Genomic DNA, 24,356 nt, shown 5'->3' on the forward strand with positions numbered 1-24,356 from the left:
AAGAAGTGTGGAAAATAGTTTTTCTCAAGAGTTTAGTTGAGCGAGAAAAGTTAAGCCTAAAGCAATGACAGGGTCCATCTAAAAATTACCTGTGGCTGCTGTTTGGATTGAAATTTCGGAGATGCTACTCTGTCTCTTCTTTCAGACGCAACTGCCAGATTGGGGAACTCGTCGGCATCCTAAGTAAACCACACACCCTTTAGCTCTTCGCGGATCATGAGAATCAAGCGTGCCCACGTGCAAGCTCTTTCTTGCCCGTGTTCTCGGTCTGTAACAAGCTCCCAGAGTTCGCGAGGCGATCTAAAACAGCCCCCAAACTGTTTTACTCTTAGAAACAAATTTAAAGGGGCGCCTGGGTGGCACAGCGGTTGGGCGTCTGCCTTCGGCTCAGGGCGTGATCCCGGCATTATGGGATCGAGCCCCACATCAGGCTCCTCCGCTATGAGCCTGCTTCTTCCTCTCCCACTCCCCCTGCTTGTGTTCCCTCTCTCGCTGGCTATCTCTATCTCTGTCGAATAAATAAATAAAATATTAAAAAAAAAAAAAAAGAAACAAATTTAAAGATCAGTTCTAATCCCGCTGCCCTGGAGGGCAAGTGGGCGGGAGCCCCGAGGACATGGGTGCCCCAGACTCCCAGCACAGGAGTATTCAAGCACCCAGCCTTCAACTGTGTTTCCGTTAAAGTCACTTTAGTCTAGACTCAGGAGATGGAATTACTCTGTCCCGTGTGCTGCTCCCAGGCTACAAAATAGAAATAAAATAGAAAATAGGGCAATGGGCCTCTAATGACCATGTTGAAGCCATTTAAAAACATCTTACGGGCTTTTGTTAGCATTTTAGTTGACTCTCAGAAGTTATGTGGGATATGGGAGAACTCTATGAATTATTGTTGGCCCAAATCATAATGCTCTGCCAGGGTCACAGGTCTTCACACACACAACCCTAGTGTCCTCAAGGGAATATTCTAAGAGCCTTGGGAGTCCCCAGGTTTGGGGGAAGTCTCAGGTTTGGCCCTAAGCTGGATGGCAGGCAGCAGTGCTGAACACCCAGAGTCAGGCTGCTGGGTCTGGTACCGAGTCTAAACCCAGGATGACCCCTTGCAGGACAGGGGCCTGTCTCGCGGTACCACAGGAAAACAGTTCAGAGTGATTTTGCAAGTCTGTGGAATTCCCTAGGCCAGGGCCCAGGACGGAGCTATGGGATTCTAATCTCTCTCGAGTGCAGCATGTTATATTCCTATTTCTGGATAGAAAAGGAGACCCTGCAAAAGCCAGCATGCCAAAGCAAGGAAACACAGGGGAACAAGATCCTGAGGACTAAGTGTGAGCACTCTGGTATGCGCACCACTAGACCGCCACACGAGCACTGCTCTCGACGACTCAGCGCTCCACCGCTCGCCGAGCGCCCCCCCATGACTCAGCCATGGCACTGGGCCGCCAAAGGGAAGAAAATGGGGGACAGCTATTCTCTCTAGCACTGGGCAAAGATTAGCAAAGGAATCTGCAGACTTTCACTTAGGAAGCCCGTAGGAATCTGTATTTCTATTAGGACAGACCCACATATTAATATCGTAAAAGATGAGTAATAAATATAAATGTACTTCAATCCTTGGTGGCTCTTGAACGGTCAAGACTTCATATTTCGATTTAGACTTTTCTTTCTTTTTCTTAGGCTTTCTCGAGGCTTCATTCTGTTCAGGATCAACACCTTGTGAAGCTTTAGACTAGACAGAAAAAACACAGCAAAAATCACCAGTTTTTAAGATTCAACAGAATGTTTACTTCCATGAATCAGAGCAAACTTGAGATACCGAGTCGTTTAACCACATGGCAACTTTGCTCAGACTCTGGCTCCTCATCTCCACTTTCCCAAGAGCCAGCATCAGTAGAGTACTTCTCACGGGAAAGAAATCCGTCGAAAAAGCTCTGGTATCCAATTATTTTGAAACTGGCTGATTTGCACATACCTACTCCTGAGCCAGAGGGGGTTATTGTAACGTCTCTGATACCAGCTTGAAGTCTTTTCATAAATGCAGGTGTGCTGGGCGCCTGAGTGGCTCGATCGGTGAAGCGTCTGCCTTCAATTCAGGTAATGATCCTGGGGTCCTGGGATCGAGTCCCACATCGGGCTCCCTGCTCAGCAGAGAGCCTGCTTCTCCCTCCCACTCTGCTGCTCCCCTGCTTATGTGTGCGCATGAGCTCTTTCTAATAAATGAAATCTTTAAAAATAAATAAAATAAATCCGGGAGTACCATTTCTGGCACCATGGCCCGGTGGTCCTTAAACCTCATCGCACATCTGAATCCCCTGTGGAGACTTCAAATCAGACCAACGTCTGGGCCCATCCCACGCCTGCTGAATGTGACCCCCCTGCTCCCACCTCCCCTCAGTCAGGTCAGATGCACCTTGGCCTCGGGGTCTCTGCAGGTGCCCCCACACTCAGATCTAGGCCAGGACTGCACCCTCATTCCAGCTCAAGAGCCGTCCCATCTCCGTGCAGCCTGTCCCTCTCCACCCCTTCTAAAGCACTAATCACTACCCGTCTGCACACGCTGGTCTATCAGATGGAGGCGCTAAGAGAGCAGGGCCTTCCCGTGTTGGGGAGCTACTCTATCCCCAGCGGGGACTAATCCTCCCGTGCCTACTGGAAAGAATGGTGACCTCCTGACCTAGAGGAGCTGCCTGGGACATCCTGTGAAGTGAAAAGGGCAATGCTAAAGGACGAGGTATGTAGAACAGTCTCATTTTTGTCTAAAAGGAAAAAAAAAAAAAAAAAACCTTAAAAAACCAATCTCTATTTGTTGACATCCCGAGGAGCCTGAGGTAGAATACATATCTGTTGTTAACACGGGCTTCTGAGGGGTGGGCAACAAAGGGAAGATGACGTCATTCATAAGTAGGTCTTTGCGGCATTGCACTTGCTATTTTGGTAATAAGAACTCACAACACAGAGTTTCAGAGGGAAATACCATTGTGACCCTAGCACCCTGTTACGTAGGAGACCATGCCCCTGGGCTGTAAGACTACAGGCGATCTGAATTTTGTCTTTACCTTAGAACTTTTCTAAAATAAACTCTTCTTACACTTATAATTAAAAAACAATTTTAGGGGGCGCCTGGGTAGCGCAGTCGTTAAAGCGTCTGCCTTTGGCTCAGGGCGTGATCCCGGCGTCCTGGGATCGAGCCCCACGTCAGGCTCCTCCGCTATGAGCCTGCTTCTTCCTCTCCCACTCCCCCTGCTGTGTTCCCTCTCTCGCTGGCTGTCTACTGGTAAAAAAAAAAATAAAAAAAATTTTAAAAAAAAAAAAAAAAAAAAAACAATTTTAGGGGGCTCCTGGGTGGCGCAGTCGTTAGGTGTCTGCCTTCGGCTCAAGGCGTGATCCCGGCGTTCTGGGATCGAGCCCCACATCGGGCTCCTCCGCTGGGAGCCTGCTTCTTCCTCTCCCACTCCCCTGCTGTGTTCCCTCTCTCGCTGTCTCTATCTCTGTCGAATAAATAAATAAAATCTTAAAAAAAAAAAAAAATTTTAGGGGCGCCTGGGTGGCTCAGTCAGTTAAGCGTCTGCCTTCGGCTCAGGTCATGATCCCGGGGTCCTGGGATCGAGCCCATGTCAGGCTCCTGCTCACAGGGAGCCTGCTCCCCCCTCTCCTCCCTGCTCGTGCTGTCACTCTCTCTCTCTCAAATAAGTTAATGCAATCTTAAAAAAAAAAAAGGTTCTGGGAAAATAAAATCGTTATTAACTCTGAGAATCTTAACTGTCATGAGAACTCTGTCTGGTTCGGATAGTGAGACGGCAGCCGAGGGGCGGCCCCACCCCGAGGCCTGCCATGCCGCCTGTGCCCATGCGCCCACAGCTGGTGGCTCCACGTGTACTCAGAGGGTCTCGCCTGTGCCTCCGGCATCCTTCACATTGTTCAGAAGGCCGTGAGAACAGGAGACACACAGGCGTGACCTCGCCGTAACAGTCAGCAGCACACCTTCCCTCCATCAACGGACCATCAACACACGGCTCCCGTTTGTGCGGGGTGGTGTGTGACACTCTGGGTAACACAAAGTGTCCTCAGACTCCAAAAGGCCATCACTGTACTAAACAAACATGGCCATATTTCCACCTCAAATAATGTATCAATACACAATGAAAATCGGGGCGCCTGGGTGGCTCAGTCATTAAACATCTGCCTTCGGCTCAGGGCGTGATCCTGGCGTTCTGGGATCAAGCCCCATATCAGGCTCCTCCACTTGGAGCCTGCTTCTTCCTCTCCCACTCCCCCTGCTGTGTTCCCTCTCTCGCTGGCTGTCTCTCTCTCTGTCAAATAAATAAATTAAATCTTTAAAAAAAAAAATACACAATGAAAATTAAGAACTGAATCGAGACCAATAAAAAAGGCTCTTGGAGAAATAAATCTAACCAATAAAAAGGACAGCTTAAAATTATTTGAACGGAAAGGGAAAAACAGATTCCGAGATGCTCTCTTACGAGCTGCAGTTAACCAAGAATCAGTAACATGCACCAGATGACCACAAAAGGTGGAATTCAGTGGTCTTGCTGTCCTTACCCTACAGGTAAAGGCAATTTAAATTCAACAGATGAAAGACGAGGAGGGAGAGGCAGGACTTTACACACCCGAGCACGAACTTCTGCCAGCATCTCTTCTTTAAAGACTTCAAGATGGTTCACAGATGTCGTAAGACCATGGGTGTAAAGTCTACATCGTCCCTTACTCTAAAAGCTGCCACAGGTTCCTTGACTGAGGTTCTATTTTTCTCAGGGTACAAGTACCACCGACTCAGATCAGCGACTAGAGCACAGAATGAAACCCCTTGTCGGGATCCGAGAAGACGACCCGCCAGCACAGAGGATCCACGCAATCCAACATGACACGTACCTTTTTAGTGGAGAGGATGTGCTTCTCTTTGTAGGAAGGATCCGAAGACACAACTTCAGGAGGCGACATACTAACGCTTTTTGCGTCTGCTGACAAAGCGACCGTCTTTAGGTTTATCATGGAAGTAATGTTTTTAGGGGCTGCTGACCGTTCTGTAGATAATGTCTGCCGAACAACATAACCCATTGGTGTCCAAGACAACTCTGCTCAAAAACAACCAAAGTTGTTGAACAATCTCAACAGTAAAATGAAAACGCTTAGAAATTCTAAACACGTATTATGTGACGTCATTACTCAGAGCATAATTAAATGCAGACTGGTGCTCAAAACATTGTCTCGGAAACTACAGCGTCTACTAAGCTTTCTTCTTGGAACACGCAGGCTGAATTAACTTGTAGGCTCCGTGATTTTCCTAGCAACCGGTTTTTTAACTTGGGGGTACAGGTGGGTAGATAAACTACAGTTTTGGCCAAAAAGTAATAAAACTTAACACAGTTAAGTCCACACAGCAAACACACAAAAATTAACAGGGCACAGATCGAATTTCAGCCCTACTAACCTTGCTATGCAGCATTCGCATCGGAAGTCAAAGATAACAGACTTTGGCTACCACGGCAAGTGCTAATTTCTCTGTTTTCAGACCTCAGGCCTAAGCAGAGCAACGTGACTCCTTAGGTGCCCACAGACAGAACAGGACCCAGGCCGGCAGCTGGGGGCGTCCCCCCAAGAAGCCAGATAGGCTGCTTTTGTACCAGACCTACACACCACTCAAGTCGCCTTTTAAGTGAAGGTTTTTTACCAAACCACACACATACCACACGAGAATGTAAAAGAACACACACCTGTGAATAGATCTGGAATAATCTTGTAAAAATGTCCTGTCAGGACAAGTGACTCAGAAAAATTAAACGCAGAATTACTGAACTCTCTCTGAACGTGTCACTTCTGGGACAGTCAGGCCAGATCATCTCTAAGTATGGTTGAGGCTCCCAAGACCCTTTCGGGGGTCCGAGGCGTCAAAACCATTTTCCTGACGGAAGGAACAGGTCCTGAGCCTCCCTGCGCGCTCTCTCCTGAGCGTCCAGCAGCGTTTTCAGGAGGCTGCATGACCCGGGACAGTGAACCACTGCATGCTGAGGCCACGCTACCAAGCAAGTTGGTAAAGAGTTGCAAAAACGTGAAACGAGGCTGCTCTCCTCATGACGGTTTAACTTTGGAAAAGCTATTTTTCATAAACAATATGCTATGCTGAGGTGCCTGGGTGGCTCAGTCAGTTGAGCGTTTGACTCTTGACTTCTGCTCAGGTCATGGTCTCGGGGTCCTGGGATTGAGTCCCACGTGGGGCTACACACTCAGCGGGGAGTCTGCTTGAGATTCTCTCCCCCTCCGCCTCTCTCTCCCTCTCCCTCCCATAAAACAATCAGTCTTAAAAATATATATATGCTATGGTAACAGGTAATGGGTTTATCGTTGTTACTTGTAAGAGAATTACGAAGTGATTTTTAGAAGTTCTCAGTTTTAACTCTGAATATTGCAAATACTGATCATTATCATGCAAATAAACAGAAGCTCTCTGGGGCTTTTTAAAGGATGTTAAGAGGTCGTGACACCTAAACTCTGAGAACCACTGGTGGTGACTATACTTAAGGAAGCAGTAATTTCTGAGTTCATAAGACTTCTCCCTTAACTGGACGAGCTGGACACATTTCATTCAGAGTTCTTTGCTCCTACTTTACACCCTTGCACACTCACGTGGGGTCTCGTGTACTTACTTCCGGCTTCTCACCAGTGAGGTCAGTCTGTCCACAGCCCACCAGCTGTCTTAAAGACGACTTATAAAACAAAAACACTTCTGTTGCACTGAACTAAAAGCAACTTGGAAAACAGGGCACTGGTGTGTTAAAGCTGCCGCAGCCCCTCTTACCTCTGGTACAGGAGGAGGGATCGGCTGCAGCGCTGCTGGTCATGGACTCCGCTGTGTCCGTGCTTCTCACCACCACTTCACCCTAAAAGGCAAACCAGCATCTCTGTACTATTTCAAATTAAAAGTAATCACTTAATTTTTAAACACAGCTTCCCTTGCCATTTGTAAAATCTCCAAAATATATGGTAATTAAAAATTTCAGGGGCGCCTGGGTGGCTCAGTCTGTTGAGCATCCGACTCTTGGTTTTGGCTCGAGTCATGTCGTCAGGGTCGTGAGACTGAGCCCCGCATCGGGCTCCACGCTGGGTGTGGAGCCTGCTTAGGATTCTTTCTCTCCCTCTCCTTCTGCCCCTCCTGCCACACGCCCCCTCCAGCTCTCAGGCTCGGAAAAAAAAAAAAAAAAATCCAAGTAAGTAAAAACATACGTAATACCAAGTCTCACTCCTTGGAGGAGAAACCACCCACGGTGTTCAGCTGAGCCCACAGTGTCCCCTACTTCTCTGCCAGGGGGAGAAACGCAGCCTCGCTAAGGGCATCATGGCACACACAACACACAACTTGTAAAAGATCCGTACACGACAGACAAGTTGTGCGTCAGCACAGATGAGCCCCCACCACTTGAGGCCACAGGGCCCCTGGGGGGGGCACTGTTCCCCACGCCCACACACCAAAGTTCTGAAAACCCCATCAGGAGGTCCACATAGACAGCGAGCGTACAGGGAACATGAGGCAGCCAATGACAAGCAGGCAGGCGAGCACACGACGACAGACCTGAGGGCGGCCTCGGGGTGACCACGGCACTCAGAGCACCAAGAAACCGGTCCATTCAAATCTGGATGGACTTAAATTCTAACGCTCATATCCTTCAACACTTTTCACTATACCATTTCATTGAATCTGAACCCAGTACCAAAAAATAAAATTACTGACACACAGCCTGTTCTTTTAGTAAATATAACTTACACGCTCACCATGGCTTACCTGTCCAAGAACAGTTACTCAAATTGCACAAACCCACAAAGATTCAGGGCAACAAGTTTTCAAGAACTACTTAATGACATGGAAAAATGCCAAAAGTTTTAAAAACTCAAACACAAAGCCATACGTACGCATAACTTCACACTGAGGGGAACCCCCTCAATCCCCACAAGGTACCATTAAAAAAGTTGTAAGTGCTTAACATGGTTTTCTCTTACACAACTTGAGACAATTACAAGTGACCCTTGAGCAACATGGGGGTTGGGGTGCTGACTCCTGGACAGTCAAAACTCCACGTGGAACTTCTGATCCCCTAAAACCAACTACTAACAGCCTACTACTGACCGGAACGCTGACCGATCACACAGTTTACACGCATGTTGCACGTCTTATGTATTATACACTATATTCTAACAGTACAATAAGCTAAAGAAAACGTCACTGAGAGAATCATCAGGAAGAGAAAATATGTTTACAGTACTGTCCTGTGTTTATCAGAAACATCCATGTCTAAGTGCAGTTCAAACCTGTGTTGTTCAAGGTCAACTGTTCATTTTCTTTTAAATATTTCTCTCGTGTTTAAAGATACTACTAAGACAATAAGAAGTTTCTTCTAGAAGAAAAAATTTTAAAAAATTAAAAGTCCACACATAATTCAAGAGTGTGAACACATCCTCAGGCAAGGAGTCCGTACCCCACCTTACGGCGCCACGTGCCTCACTTGGTGTCCGGACACACCTGTGTGACCAGTGACCATGACCGCAGCTCCTGGTGGCCTGTCCTACTTCTATAGAGCGCTCACAGGCTCGCGTTATGAGCCCCTCGACGGCTCAGCTACTCCACACTCCCGGCTGGGACCACAGGGGTCACACAGCTGCCAAACCAGATTCTTCTACGCCAGCTGCCAGCCAGCCTTCCTCGTCACGGCTAAGCCACAGGGAAGCGCCACAGCGTCAGGGTCAATGAGTGGGGAACGGGGTATCTTCTGCACACTGCAAGCCGCCCTACCCGCCTCTGGGCGTCAGTGTCCAGGCACGCAAGCGCATTCAAGGACGCAGAATCCCCACTCCATTCAAGAGTGGATGGGAGCTGCCTCCTTCCTTGTCTCCTCCTCCTCCTTGCCCTCCCACCCTCTCTCCGCAGAAATCTGTGAGAAGCCACCTGAGGGACTATGAACCTGATGATGCTTTTTCCCGGAACCTGGATGGACTAAAACTCCAAGACCAAACGTGGAACACGGTATATTTTAAAATCATTAAGTGGCAAACAAAACATACAGTGATTACTTCTGCGGAGTTCGTGATCTCACCAATGACAGAGGTATGGATAAACAGCCTGGAAAAATCAGAGGCTACTCATGCAGTCTGACACGCAGTCACTGATGGATGAAAAGAATCTGTCTACTGGTAAACGTGCTGTCGGAATGCAGTGCTGGGACGGAGGTGATCACCAGGGGCTGTCTACACAGTGGGACCTGTGCCGGAGTCAGGCCTCCGTCCCCTGCAGCTAGCAAGCACAAGGAAGCTCATTAGATGATTCTTTTAAAAGAACAGCTGTACTAGGGGCCACTTGGGCAGGAAAGAGTCCAAGGAGAAGGTCCTCACAAGGAAGCCAGGCCCCCACAGGAAGATGCAGTGTCCCGTGAAGCACCTGCAAAGGGGAGAAGGAAGGAAGGGAGAGAGGAGGAGGAGGGAGACAGAGGAGGCCCCACACTCACCTCTGCTGTCACCACGGCAGGTTTCACCACCTCTCTGAGAAGAGAAAGGTCAGCTGAGGCAGAGCGCAGAGGCCCCCACGTGGGCTGCTTTTGGGTCTCTGAGATCTCACTGTTCTCTGGACCCTGCAGTTCAGGAAAGTCCAGCCTGGTAAATTCAAACTCAGGTTTGGAGGCAGATCCACTCTTTTCAACAATTCTGGATTTCCTGTCTGTTCGTCTCTGATAAGCATCTGTATTTACAGAATCAAAAGAGGTGAAAATGTAGGTGTTGTGTGAAGACCCGTCCTCGCACCTCAAAGCAGGGCGGGAAGTCTATCGCCGTTGACGCGCTAACACGGGACTGTCCGAATGCCCTCCTTCTGCTAGTGTTGCCAACCTGCGTAACGGTGGGAAACAGACATGACCGGAAGCACCAGCTGCTCTGGCTGGGCCACCAGGCAGAAAAAAGCAAAGCACGCTGCAAACCTGAGGCGTAAGAATAATTAGATCAGGTTGCAGTAACTAGTTCAACTTTAGAATTATGCCTAAAATCTGGAAGAAAGCAAGTAGAAATGAACTTGGAATCTCTTCCCCATCCCTCCCCTTCAAATACAAATGAATCCTGATGTGGGCTGTAAGGCCATGAAGCCAGTCATTACAGTTAACTGTTCAACTTTCCTTGCAAACTTCCATGTGCCCAATGGTTTCTGAGTGAAATCAACAGAGAAAAACTTACACACCAAGTGATGTAAGTTAAACATGTAAATAAATCGGTCATTCTCAGTAAATACGCTATTACAAAGGTTTCAGCTCTTTTTATAGATAAGCCATCAAACTGCACTCGACTGTAACTTACACCATACAGAACCACTAGTTTTGAGCCACAGCCTGGAATAGTCGTTTCCAAGGCCAGAGCAGACACGTGTCCCGAGTAACTACACCGCCCCAGGTTTGCTATCGCTCAGGATGGGATTCAAACCGCAAACTCTGCCCCCTACGAAAAAGTGTCCCAACAGAACGCCAGAGAAGCTATTTCAGGAATGAACATGGTCAAATACAGTACAAAGGATGTGGCTGTGATTTGCTTAAGGACGTGTTTTGAGGCCCGTGGGTGTCACCTACTTGCCATGTGACTTTGGGCCGGTTCCCGCACACGCTAGGGCACACCCCAGAGCCCCCCCACAACGGGTCCCTCCCCGGGCGGAGACGCCTCTAGGATCCCAACCAGAGTCCAATGGCCTCCACAGAAACAGGTACAAAGCACAGTGACATTTCTGGGGCAGGCGGGGAAGGACGATTTAACATCAGAGAGTCTGTCATTTTCACCTGGTTTCGAGTTAGTGTCAGTGTGAACGGACACAGGATGTGAACCTCTAACTGATTTTATATCAGATGACAGAGACCCGTCAGCCTTCTTGCTGTCAAACTTTCGCTCATCATACGTTTTTTTCTGCGGGAAAAATTAAAAAGTCACATGAATTAAGAAAACCAGCGTCATAAAAAAGGCTTAAAGTTAGAAATCCGTAAGTATTCACAACAACCATTTCAATAAAGGATAAACAAAAATCAATTTAAATACACTAAAGAGATTAACAATACTTAAACACGTGAGAATCGACCAGCTCTTCACATTTTAAACGCTACGCTAACCACCACCGCGGCGTGCTACCTTGAACAGGGCTTTCGTGTCTGGTGGGAGAGGGCACATCTGCTCGCCTCGCGGCTTCACGGTCTGAAAACCGCGGTACGCACTGGGGTGGCCATAAGCATACTGGGAGCCGGGCACCGGGCAGACGCTCTGCGCACACTCCACGCGGTAAGGAGGATAGCTGCACGGATGACGAGCCAGCTCAGAAGATAAATACTGAGGCGGAAAAGCTGAAGCTCCAAAGGCCACATCTTCAGTACAGAGCTTCTGCCTAAAGAAGAAGGGTACGTTCTAGTTAAGATTTCACACCACAAACCAAGGAGCTCTTCTGTAAGCAGCACATTTAAAGTCTCTATCATTTTTGAGGTCATTCGCTCTGGCACTGAGCTACCTTTCATAGTGAAATAAAAGCTTCCGGCGTTTCTTTTTTGCCCAGTGCCGCATGCTCACTCCTGCGCTGAGCACCCACGGCAGGACCGTGGCACAACGTGAAGCAGCATAGCCCAGGGACACCTCGGCAGCTCCGCACTCCCACACCGTCAGATGTTTGCAAAAGCCACCCGCAGCCGCCCAGGCCTAAAAGGCCATCCAGACCATTCTCTCTGCAGAGGAGGCTTTCACAGAGCCCCCACCGTCCCATCCAACCTTCAGCCCGAGCACCACATCCTGCGCTTTTCGGCCTCGCGGGGCCAGAGCTGGAAGGGGACACTGCACCCATGGTGGCCTGGGAACTGCAACCCACCGGCGAGAGGGGCACCATCTGTGGATGCTGCCGCGCCCCCGTTTGCTCGAGCTGCTAGGCTAAACTGAAATATAATTTAACACTGATTTTGTAAGCGAATTTGGTATTCAGCCAGAGGCTTCGATCCTCTTGCAAAGAAAGATGATCCAATGGTGAAACGCTGAGCAGATGAGCTAGGACGCGAGACACACCCTTCTCATTCCCACAAATGAGCACCAGCAGATGCTTCTGTGACTTCCCAGAGCTGAACATCTTCTTGCAGAAAATCAGCGGAATCCCAAAGGGTGCCGGTCCCTTTAGAAAGGCAGGAAAATCAGAGCTAATGATGAGACATCCTGCACGATCTTCTCACTGCTGGATCGCCAGCGGGTACGGGCACAGGCAGCGCTCAAATACGGAGTATTTCTGCTCGGGGGCAAGGAAGGGCCTGCACTGCAAGACAAAGGAGTCACCACCCACACCAGAAACCCACTTACCAGAAGGTTCCCTGCATCCACGTACATGCAGTACCTAAGTGGACAGCCTGCGACATTTTACAGTAAGTTCACACCCAAGAAGATCGCTCACTAACTCTAGTAAAGAACTATTCCTAAGGAAAAACCAAGAAAAACCCTTTTTACCGTGCCTTTTTCAGTACACCTGGCCTAGTGCTGCTCTTTGCAGAGAAGAAAACAATTTAAAGCATCATCCTGCTCCTAGCTGTGAATCTCTGTTTTATTTTATTTGAAGCTCAGAAAATCTAAGGGGCGGGAGAATCTGTTCTTCACAAGGGAGGGGGGCAAAGAGGGGCTGATTGCAAAATATAGTAAAAAAGATAATATTCCAAGTCCAAAAACCAGATAAATGAACAGAAATTTAGGTAAAGCGGGAAAGGGAGGCAGGGTGCTGCAGTTGGGAAGGCTGTGTCATCCAGCAACCCTGCGTCCGTGAGCCCAGAGCCCTCAGTTTGGGTCCTGGCTCGATTTAAAATCTGGTGTTCCACTATGCACAAGTCTTCACTGGTCTTTCTTCCACTGGGAAGTTGGTATTTTTGCTTTCCATCCAAGGCCAATACGATTATATGCAGAGAACATCACCCAGTAAAGTCTCACAGCAACAACCCACAGCATCCGTTGAGGCTTCGAGCCGCCTGTCTGTAAAATTTCAGCTGCCACAAACTGCCCAGACGGCCCCCCCAGCACAGAACACACGCCTGTGCGCCTACCATCTCACCCAGCCTCCGTTTATATCAGCAGCACTTCTCCTACAGCTAGTCCGCCCTCCCTCTCCCCTGTACCCAGAGTACCCACTGACGTCTCTGTCCACTTCCCCCTCCCCACCCCTACCAACCGTCCTGCGTCTCCAGGACATCCTTCCTGCAAGCCCAGTTGCCTCCCTGCCACAGCATCTGTGGGTCTGGCCCTTCTGTCACATCACCTGAAAAGCTCCACCAGCCTGGACTTGCAACCCCGTCCCACCTTCCAAAAGGCTCATCCGTGGAGGGCCCTCCTCGGCACTTCCCCTTTCCCTCCAGTCAGACTCGGAGTCCAAACCTCTCCTAGCCCCGCTCAGACTCCATATACCTACTTGCAGTCCTGCACTTCGCCAGCTCCGAGCCTCGCTCTCCAACCCACAGGTGGTTCACACCCAACAGTTCGCTCCTCCCTATCTGGCACTGGAGTCCAAACTGAACTTCTGATCCCCAAACGGGCCCTCTTCCCACCCCTCACTCTGCATGTACTCAGCCGGAAACCGCCACAGCCCCTCTCCCACCAACACCCACACAGACCACCAGGGAGCCATTCTCCTGACAGCAGGCCTTCACGTATTTCTTCCCTACTTTCAGTACGTGGAACCCAATCCGAGCCTTCAAGCCCCTCTCTGTTCAAGTTGAACGAGAATCCAGAAGTGAGCAACCCGACACCATGTAAGACACAACCAGCAGTGCCCTACCTCCTACCGAGCACACCTGGTCTTTGCGGCTGCACCGTGAGGGCTCCTCCAAGCACTTTGCCTGGTCCTTTGTCCTCGACAGTCCCCCAACAGTATCGCACAGGTCCCTGCCGTCAGGCCACGTGTCAGGCACTAGCCGCCCCTCCAGCCACCAAACAGACCAGAGCCACACTCCGTCCAGGACTACTAGTTCTCACAGCTGAGACTTCCACTCAGAAGCACCCAGAGCAGACAGCAGACCACGACACACTGAAATGCTCAGCAAACACCTGCCACCAGCAGTGGCAGCAGCTTTCGGGAGCTCGACTGAACGCAGGTCAGAAGAACAGATGGTCATTCTGCTTCGGGCACTGCCTACCTGAATGACTATGAACACACGTTTCTAGCCCCAGTTTCTCAGGTGTGAAAATAACATTACACCTCCCGCCTACCTCCTGGACTGAGACAGGCAGTGGGACCAGCAGGAAAGACAACATATGTTCCTTATGGAAAACACTACTTCTTTTTTTCGTTGCAGAGATCTCCATTTACAGGAAACCTGGCTCAAGCAGACTTCTTAGCCTCCATCGGAATGGACTAGGTAATCAGTTCTCAAACAGGTAAGCATCCCCATTTTGTCCCTTTCAAAGGCTCCTGTCCTTCCTACCCTTGGCCCTCTGCTTTCATGCCTCTTTTGTCCTTAATTGTTTTCTCATCAGGCAGGAATATTGTCAGCCAATCTTTTCCTTGGTATAAATAATTTTAAAAAAAGTCAAAACTATAAAAGGATAAGAGATTAAGAAACCTAATTTTTATTTTTATTTTTTTAAGATTTTTATTTATTCGACAGAGAGAGACAGCCAGTGAGAGAGGGAACACCGGCAGGGGGAGTGGGAGAGGAAGAAGCAGGCTTCAAGCAGAGGAGCCTGATGTGGGGCTCGAGCCCATAACGCCGGGATCACGCCCTAAGCCGAAGGCAGACACCCAACGACTGAGCCACCCAGGCGCCCCAAGAAACCTAATTTTTAAATTCAGCAGTGCACATCCTTAAGCTTCTGATTCGTCTCAATTCATGCTACTTCCAGAACATTACTTTAGCTGTAGGAATGTTTTCCACCTTTATTTTGGGTCACTAGAATCCCACCCAGCAGATGGCTTTGAATCCTTGTCACTCACTGAAATATATTTTATACTTTGTGAACCACCCAAGGTAGGGAACAATTCAAATGAGACCCATGCCAACCTTCCTTTAACAAAGGATGAAAGCACAGTGGAAAACTTGAGTATTCCTAGCAAAGCACGTACAGGCAGAACTTCAACTTTGTCAAAAAATACAACCTATATACACCAAACAACTCGATGGTTTTATTATTCATTCCAAATTTCGTTCTTGTGAATACAAATCTAGAATTTATATGAAGTATATAATCGACACTATGCAAGTATGAAAAAGAAACACGTACAACCCACATCAAAGGAACATAAAGACAAGGATTCTTACATAAAGATGCAAACCTTTAAAAAATCTACAAGTACTCTACACAATTACATGAAAGGTTTAATGCACGTTTTTCTAAATACAGCTATTAACGGAAACCATTGTATAAATACCTAAAGAATGAAACTTGAGAAGGAAAAGGAAAACTGAAAAACCAACATAAGCCAAACTTCTCGAATCTAGCTCCACGGGACGTTTATAAAGAAAAATGGTGGAAAGCGAAACTCAGCTATTTCCAAAGAACCATCCAACAAAAGAGCAGCCACGGTTGCAAGCCCCCACTCCTTCCCCAAGCAAGACTTTACAGTGTTACACCCTACAACCACACAGCATGCTGATTTCTCTGGGCTTGTCTTTGCCCCGTTTCCTCTCTACACCCCCAGCCATCTCATCTCCCGTAAGACATGTGATACAGTTTCAGACCCCATCACAAATGAATCCTGAGACTCCATTTCCTACTAGTGAATACAACGCAACCTCCACACTTTCTCTGCCCAAAATAACTGTATCAGTCTGGAGAGCTGAGGTTTGTTTTTGGTGCAGGACACAGTTAAGTTGTGCCACTGGCTCAGGCCCTTCTTGGCCATACTGAGAACATTAACCATGTTAGGTGCAGCCTACTTCAAAGTGTAATCCCCATTCCGTCCCAGGAAGGCAAGACATTGAGAAGGATACATACTCAGGTACAGGGAGCTCCTGAACACACGGATAGTATGTGGCTGCACAGCTAGGGAACACACGTGCTTCCGAAGACTCTGACCACGCCACACTGAGCCCAGCAAATTTGGGGACAAACGGTTTGACATCTGCTGACAACTTGATGCCCTGAGGAAAGAAGGGGGGGGGGTTGACTACATACATTTAGAGGTAAAGCAAATGTGAACAAAAAAACCCAAGGGAAGTAGCTGGGTTCTAGCAATCCCAAAAATGCCAATCCCAGGACTGTCTGTTGTTCAAATACTTCCACCTCATAATAACAAGAATCTGTTGGCTAACAACTTCTTCCCCAATGCTAAAAAAAGTGGTCTACTAAATATTAGGGGGGGGGGCAAGCAATTAAAGTGGAAATAAAATCCAATAAAAGTGGCAGAGTTCGGACAACTTACAACGTTCCGTGAGCCTTAACCTGCAGTACGGATGTGTCACCTTCTCCGCGATAGTTACGGATAACCGAGAACCGAAAACTGCCATGGGTAAACCCAGCCGCGGAACTGGGGACTCAGACACTCAAACGCATACGGAAGTTTATTTCCATCAAATTTCTCAAAAAAGAAAAGTTACATAAATCCTTGACTTGTCACTCAACGAACCACGAAGAGTTGTTTTGTAAAAGCAAAAGCGAGACCAGCTAGAAGGACATTCTGCTGTCACAAAGCCTTGGGATTTGAACGTAAAATCTGCTCTTCTGGTCTTCGGAGCCGCACTGCCAGACTGACTTTCCCGGACACTAGAAACCGCAGTTTCTAATCCGTTGGAAGGACGACTGGCGCGGCCGCCAGGGCTCCATCTAGCGGCCCGGCCCAGCAGGCCCAGCGGAGGCTAGAGCTTCAGCCAACGTTTGCGGGACTCCCGGACGCGAGCGAGGCGAGCCGGCGCGGGGGCGCATTCCCGGGCGCCCGCGTCCTCCCCCGGATAACCGCGACCGCCCCGACGCCCCGCGCTGTCCCCCGCCCGCCTCCGTCCCGACGCCCGACCCCCACTCTGGGGCGCCGTCCTCACCTCGCCCACGGGCTCCCGAGGCGCCTCCGACGCCATGGCGCGCGGCTCGGAGAAAGCCCGACCCGGAGGCCAGCAGCCGCCCCGTCGGCTGGCGGCACAGACGCGCGGCGCTCTCGCGCCCCGCTTTTCCGCCTTCGGAGCGGACGCCAGGAAGTGCGTCACAGAAACGCGCCCCGACCCGCCCAGCGTCCACCCGCCGCTTCCGGCCGGAAGTGCGCGTGCCGGCGACTTCGGCCCCCGCATGGCGGCGGCGTCCTGGGTGCTGCCCTTCCCTCGGAAGAGGCAGCGGTGGGCTCCGGGACGCAGCCGGGCCGGGGACACTCGAAGGCGAAGGCCGTGGACTCCAGGCCCAGGAGGATCTGGTGCAGTCAACTGCCAGGGGCTGGAGCACTGAGCAGTAAATACGGAAGAGAATTCCCAGACTGCTCAGTACCTTTCAGTTATTGGGAACAGCGGTGCGGCCTGGCGGGGGCTGAGCAGGGGTGGGTCCGCGCGGGAGCGGGGGGGAGGGGGGCTGGAAGCTGGGTTAGGTATACAAGCTGGGAATCTCAGCGTTGCCCCTGCAGGGAGGCCCGAGTTAGTTACTACCAGGTAGGTACTATTCAAAGCAGCAAATGGCGGGCTGCGCCCAGTTCCCCCCCCAAGGTGTTCCAGCGGGGGATCACAGGTGGATCACAGGTGGATCACAGGTGGATCCCGCAGGTGGATTAAACATGCATGAACACGCCCCGACGGGCCTAGCGTGGGGCAGTTACCCTTGTTGGGGTCTGCTGCGGGATCACCGCTCCCTTTGTTTAGCAATCCCGGCGTCTTCCTGGTCTTCCTAGCATGCTAGCCGGGGACTTGTAGGGGATGGGTCCCCGCGGGGGGAGAGGGGGCGGGGAGAAGTACGTTCTGGGCTGCTGCTCAGCACCACCTGTACCGTTTCCCTGTCCTATTTCTGTACAGACACCCCTTTCTCAGGAGAGGAGCATACAGAGGACCGCCAGACTCGGGTGTTTACTAGCAGCTCATTTCAAAGTTTTACACAGCACAGCAAATAAGAAAGCCTGTATTTGCATTAACTCAGGAATACTTCTGTAGCAGATAGACAATTTACAAGCAGACACAAACTACGTATGGAATGTTTTACATTTTAAAATGCTGTGCGTTTTTATAGGAAACATTATCCCTACTTGGCACATGTAGTAAAACAGAAACAAGGATAAGTGGTTTCCCTCAAGGCCACTAGATGTGCCAGTCCTTAGACACAACTGCACAGTTCTCCAAGCTCTAAACTATCAGTAGACCTATGAAGTGTCTCCATTAAACTGTTTCTCCGTAAGTGAATTAAGTCATACCCTCCCCAAACCAAGCTATTTTAAACCCATTTAATCTTATTTCTTTAAAATTATTTCCTCCAGACCAAAATTATAGAACTGAAATTATCTAACAACCTCGATAGACACAAGTTAACCTTAAAAAAATAAACCCCATAACTTGAATGATAAATGCAACATACAAACTTTATTTAACAAAAAGTAACAGGCAAAGTCAAACAGGCACTTATATTAAAGAGAAAAACCGACTAGAAGAAATTTTATCTTAAACACCTTATAATAACCCACTTGCAGTTGCATTTAACTGAGCTTTGTTGCTGTGAAGAATACAGCTCATGCACAGGTATGGATCAACAATTTGTACATTTTTTCAAGTATTCACTGAATACTACCTTATATACACATATACATTAAATTTGAAAAAGATTTAATTGACGATCCCCAGATAGACTTCATTTTTGTTGCTCTTTTGGAAGAGGTCGTCTAAAAAGAAGAATATGTGGTTCTGTGGAAACAAAATATTTTATATAATTTTAATACAATGTGGTTAATTTTCATTCATTCAACCAAAAATTCAGATTCTCAGTTAAACCAAAATAAATCAATGATCAACTGTCACTTATCGAAATATCTGAAATAAATTTTGTTTGAAAAGTCACTGTCAACTATAAACAGAAGAAAACCACCTGATGATGAGAACATTCCCGAGTGTTTTATTTAGTTTTACCTACCCTGGAAAAAGAAATGCTAAGTAGAGAAGCCACTTTGGGGAGAATGGTTTCTACCCTTTAGACTCTCAATTCCAGTGAAAAGGAAAGACACCTAACACCAAATTCAAAACCCACCAGCCTGTAAAAAGTGCAGATCCTAGGGGCCCATTCCCAAAGATTCTGTTTCATTAGGTGGGAGTCCAGGACTCTGACGTTCCTCATGTGCTCTGGTATTAGCTGGATAAAGAGCTTTTGAACTCCGATACAATGCCCCAAATCCCAAGAAAGTTTTAAGTCACTATCTGATGCTATTGCTGCTTTTCTTTAACAAGAGCAGAAAACAACTCCAGTTCCACCTAATTCTGTTTCTATAGCATGCCCTCAAATTTTGCTCAAAGCATCATAAAATGTTTAAGTTACATTTATTTATTGATAACACAAAAGCAGAATTTAACCCCACGAGTTTTAGATTACCATTTCGTATCTGGAAAACTCTCTGGTAAATTTCACACAACAATACAAACACTCATAACACGTAACACACACAGCAAGGTTCACTTACTAGGTTACCTTATTTCACCTTAATGTGGTAGATCCCAATTATGCTTTAACAGAATGCTAAAGGAAAAGACAAATCCCTTCAAATTGCATTAACTTCTATGCAAAGAACTTAAGGACACTTAAGATGTCTTAAGTTCTTAGTTTTCAAAGAGACAGGACACCAGAATTATACTTACAACAAAATACTATTAATAATGACACATTTTAAAATAAAACAGAATTGCCTTTTTTTTTAAACTCCTTATCTTTCTGCAGGTAGAATAATGCATTACTTTCATTTGTGGTATTATTTATGACAAAACTGGAATTCTTCCTAGGGAGGAAAGGAATCAGCCATTCAAGAATATTCAAACTTACCCCGGTTACTTTGGGAATACCACTGAATGTCAATATTACTTAACAATTTTCAACAACCACAACCACTACTATTTTATTTCAGTTGATGCCTTCCTAAATGGCAACACCTACCTGGCTCATGAATCATGTAATGAACCCAGCCTAGACTCTGTTGGACACCAAGTCTCCTCCACTCCTCTTCAGACATCAGATGGGTTTTCGGGACTTGTTTGGAAAGTTCTCTGGGTAACATGACATGCCTGTTAAAACATAGAGCCAAGTATTAGTAAATATATCTTTCCTACAAATGATCACTTTATAAATACATTTTTAGGATACTTAATATTTGAGTTCAAAACAAAGATCTTTCAAGGAACTCTTATTACATTACTATTAGCATCAATCTTGAGGACTGTCTACTACCTTTAATTCTGATTTTTGATGGCCTAATGTTGAAAATAGGCAGAATATACAGTCCAAAAGCAGAAGGCATTTTGTTTAGGATTCACCTTTTCTTTTTTCTTCTCTAAGAGACTGCTTGCTACTGTTTCAATGTTCTTCAGGAATAGAATCCCCCAAACCCAAGTTGGGCTCATGGTTATCCAAAACATCCCATCCTCCCCCACACCTACCTCTGGTAACTTAGATCCTGGCCAACAGGATATAAGGAGAAAATACACAACTTATGGAAATGGTCTTCAAAAGGAAAACATGCCCAACTCCTTTCCTTCTTCTTTCCTGTTGGTTTTTATGAAGCAGACTGATGTGATCAGGGAGCCAGAGAAGCCATCTGACTACAGAAGCATAAGCTGAGCATGGTTTCCGATTATAAAACCATCGTCCCATGTAGACTTTTACATAAGAGGAAACCCATGTAGACTTTACATAAGAGGAAAAAATATCTAATCTGTTAGTTAATTTGGGTTTCCCATTACTCAATATTACAGATCTCTAGTAGATGAGTCCTTGTATACTCCACAAATTGCTTTGTTCAAATTAAAAGCAACAAGCAAACCCAAGTCCCACGTATATACATGTACCTGGCAACCCTGCACAAAGACTTTTTCTGATAAGCTACTAACTTCTACCCAAATAACCTAGATCCAAAACTTAAGTTTTTTTGGTTAGGAAGTTCAACGTCAAAGCATCAAGAACATGTACAATTGTAGCTTTGTAAAATTCTTAAAGACAAGTCTGCACCCCCTCTTAACTGCAGTAAAATGTTCTTACAATCACAATTCCCAGACCCGTTTTTACCATTTTCAGTAGCAGTAAAGTTATACAGTCATCGACAATCACTAACCAAATTTTTTGACCATTATAAAATGTCTATCTACCTGAAAGTCAGTTGGCTATGAGGGTGAGAAAGGTGCAATCTGGTCAGTCACACTTTCTGGCACAAAAGACAATTGAACCCAAAACCCATTCATTATAAACACTAAACAGTCATCAACCTAAACTCTGGTCTGTGGCTGGTGAATTAAATACCCATTTTATATTATTCACACAAAAGAAGTGAGCCTTAGAACAACTGTATCATGTTGCTAGATGAGGCCACCAAATGAAATTATGCTTACTATTTTTTACTAATTCCAGTGAACTACAATTGACCCTTGAACAACAGGAGGTTAGGGGCGCTGACCTCCCCCACTTCCCTACCCCCCCCCCGCACAGATGAAAACCTACATGTAACATCTGACTCCCCCAAAACTTAATTACTGATAGCCAACCTTTGACCCAAAGCCTTACTGATGACATAGCCAATTAACATGTATTTTGTACATTATCTTGAAATGTTGCTCTAACATCTACTTTTAGGGCTCTGCAAATAATCTCATTTCTACCTTCTACGTTAATTACCGATTGGCCTCAAAAAGAAATGGAATGCTAGCTAGCGTTTGTAGTCGTATTATGTAAGACCGTATAAACGTATCCATGTTACTCAGAAGTCACAACTCCTACCTTTCCCATCAACCATGGAAACAGGCTCACCTTAACCAAGGTCTCTACCTCTACTTTATTTCAGGAAGATCGTTTCCTAACTACAAGTAAGGAAACTATTTCCCAAATCCAACGTTTGTTTCTCGGACGGGCTTGCTGAGAGGGGTAGCGGGCCCGCGGGTGGGAGGGGAGGCCAATTAAACCAGAACTACTCAGGTAACACCACAAAATACCATCCAGAGGAGACGATTCATTGTGGAGATAATCTTGAAAAAGCTGATCTACAGCTTTTATGAACTTAAACCCACACGATCCTCTAATACTTGTTCCGGATGCCATCCAACAGACCTAAACCTTGATTTCAATTACAAAAAAAACCCACGCATCTGTAAAATAGGACACGAAGCTTGTATTTACCAAACACAAACCAAACGTGTAAGTGCACACTTCAGAAGAGCTTGCGGCACCACCACGGACGAACTGCCCTGGACCGCAGCTCAAGTCCAGCTCTGACGAGCAGGGGGCTGGAACCCACACCCCCTGAACAGCCTCTGCACCTCCCGGGGGGCCGCGACTCTGGCCTGCGACGGCGGAGCGCGGGGTTCCAGCACGAACTCCGGCTACTCCCCCGCCTTGCCCCGGGGCGCGTAAACTCCACCGCACCGCAGCACCTCCACACAAAGCTAGGCCCACGGCGGTCGCGCCCTCGCGTCCCCGCCCCCGCCCGGAGCCCCCCGCCCAGAGCCCCGCCCGGCCCCTGGGACACGCGAGGTGCCCGCGGCCCGCCCGGGCTGCACCTTCTCGCGCTGGGTTCCAGCGCAGATGCCCGCGACGCCGAGGCCCAGAGCCCCTGGCCGCGCACCGAGGGCCGGCGGAGCCTCTGCCGGACTGCGGCGGGCGAGGGAACGAGCGGAACCCGCAATCCCCGCCCCGCTAGGCCGCCACGAACAAAGGGCGGGGAACGGCGGGCAGCACGCCCGCCCGGTCCCCAGGCCCCGCGCTCCCACCCCGGGCCGCCACCCTGACCCGACCTCGGGCTGCCCGAACCCCGGCCGACGCGCTACGCCCGACCCCGGTCCCGGTTCCGCCCAGGCCCGCGGCTGAGGCCGTCCCTCCGGCCGGCCCCGCTCACCGGTACTCGTAGTGCTCGTCGAAGTACTTGTCCGAGTAGTAGATCTGCTTGTGGGCCATCCTGCGGGCGGGCGGGAGCAACGGGGCGCGAAGAGCGGGCGCAGCAACAAGCCACACGTCTACGTCAGGCCAAAGCAACGACTCGACTGCGACCAACCGACCACAGGCCCAACGATCCCGGTTTGAATCCGACAGCCCACTGCTGATTGGACCGAGGCGCCAGCCAATCGCCTCCCGCGCAAACTGTCGGTAGGCGGGACCGGCTCACAGCCTATCGTCACCGACACTCCTCGGCGATATGTCCCATGATCAGCCAATCAGAGACCTGTTGCGAGGTCTCCCGAGGGAAGAAGTGGATGATTGGCAAGACGTGGCGACGGGAAGCTCCCTGACGGAAAGGGGCGTGGTCAGGGGAAGGCGGAGCCCGGACGTTAAGGGCCTCAGAGCGCGTGCGCAGGGGTTTAGAACTTTCCAGGTCCGCCGGGCCGTTGGAGTGGGCGGACCTGCGGGAGGCGTGAGGTATCGCGAGGTTTAGCGCGGCGTGGGTGGGGCTGCATGAGGTGCGTCCGCCCCCGCGCAGGCGCAGTCTCGGAGGCCGGAAAGGGCGTCGGAAGGGTGGGAGGTGAGGCGCTTTGGGCGTGCGGAGGCAGGGTCCCCACCCGCCGAGGGCCTGGCTTCCGGGGTGTGGGAGGGGACGGAGCTCGCGGCGGGTGGGCGGGCGTGGAACGGCCGTGGGTGGCGCGGTCGGCATCCCACGTCGAGCAGTCTGATTTGGTCGGAGGAAGAAGCACACCGACCCGTGAGCCGGCTGCCTTTCGGTGACGGTCAGAAGGGCCCCCGCGGTGTTTCCCCGCGCTCCGCAGCCGGCGCGTGCCACGTGCAGGAACTGGGTTCCTTTAGGACAGGTGGAGGTCTCCGCTGGAACAGGTGCATGCGGGCCGGGAGCCCCCTCCCCGCTGGACTTCTGGTCCCGACTCCGCACCTGCCCGCCGCCGCCCACCTGCGCAGCGCCGCACCTGCCCGGCCCCGCAACCGCTTGGCGGCCCGGGTAATTGGGCGGCGTTACACGCCCTGATGGCGAAGATGGGATAACCATTACGGGAGGTGGGAAGTGGGACCCTTGGCTTTCTGGCAGAGGCTGGGAAAGAAAAGCTTCCTGGGAGATTTGTTTTTACGGAGACGTTTTGAGGTAAATTTCAAGTGGAGAAGTAGAATAGTGTCACGTCCCAGGTACCAATCACTGAGCTTCAGCAGTTAACGTTTTGGCCATCTTGTTTCCTCTACTCCCCCCTTCCTTTTTTCCCAGCACATCTTAAAAGAGATCCCAAATATAGTGTCATTTTGCTTTGAAAGGGTAT

General features: G+C 49.0%; 2 protein-coding genes across 4 annotated transcripts in view; both read right to left on the reverse strand.

Moving 5' to 3' along the window:
• SECISBP2 (SECIS binding protein 2) overlaps positions 1-17,154 on the reverse strand; it is a 42,263-nt gene extending 25,109 nt beyond the window's left edge. Inside the window, exons 1-9 of one of the 2 annotated variants that reach the window (XM_040620343.1) lie at positions 17,001-17,154; positions 15,961-16,106; positions 11,152-11,401; positions 10,809-10,932; positions 9,504-9,733; positions 6,809-6,890; positions 4,885-5,087; positions 1,601-1,723; positions 90-179 (exon numbers count right to left, since the gene is read on the reverse strand). In XM_040620343.1, the coding sequence (XP_040476277.1) occupies positions 90-179; positions 1,601-1,723; positions 4,885-5,087; positions 6,809-6,890; positions 9,504-9,733; positions 10,809-10,932; positions 11,152-11,401; positions 15,961-16,106; positions 17,001-17,036 (1,284 nt within the window). In that variant the 5' untranslated portion in view covers positions 17,037-17,154. The remainder of the gene's footprint in view (positions 1-89; positions 180-1,600; positions 1,724-4,884; positions 5,088-6,808; positions 6,891-9,503; positions 9,734-10,808; positions 10,933-11,151; positions 11,402-15,960; positions 16,107-17,000) is intronic. The other variant, XM_040620344.1, reaches the window with a different exon arrangement.
• Positions 17,155-18,479: 1,325 nt separating this feature from the next.
• CKS2 (CDC28 protein kinase regulatory subunit 2) overlaps positions 18,480-24,356 on the reverse strand; it is a 7,094-nt gene continuing 1,217 nt past the window's right edge. Inside the window, exons 1-3 of one of the 2 annotated variants that reach the window (XM_040620345.1) lie at positions 23,000-23,164; positions 20,059-20,186; positions 18,480-18,824 (exon numbers count right to left, since the gene is read on the reverse strand). In XM_040620345.1, coding sequence (XP_040476279.1) covers positions 18,772-18,824; positions 20,059-20,186; positions 23,000-23,058 — 240 coding nt within the window. In that variant the 5' untranslated portion in view covers positions 23,059-23,164 and the 3' untranslated portion in view covers positions 18,480-18,771. Of the gene's footprint in view, positions 18,825-20,058; positions 20,187-22,999; positions 23,165-24,356 lie in introns of those variants that run through there. The other variant, XM_040620346.1, reaches the window with a different exon arrangement.

This window comes from Ursus maritimus, unplaced genomic scaffold (assembly GCF_017311325.1).
Source record: "Ursus maritimus isolate PB19 unplaced genomic scaffold, ASM1731132v1 scaffold_34, whole genome shotgun sequence".
In the NCBI taxonomy this organism is placed as follows: domain Eukaryota; kingdom Metazoa; phylum Chordata; class Mammalia; order Carnivora; family Ursidae; genus Ursus; species Ursus maritimus.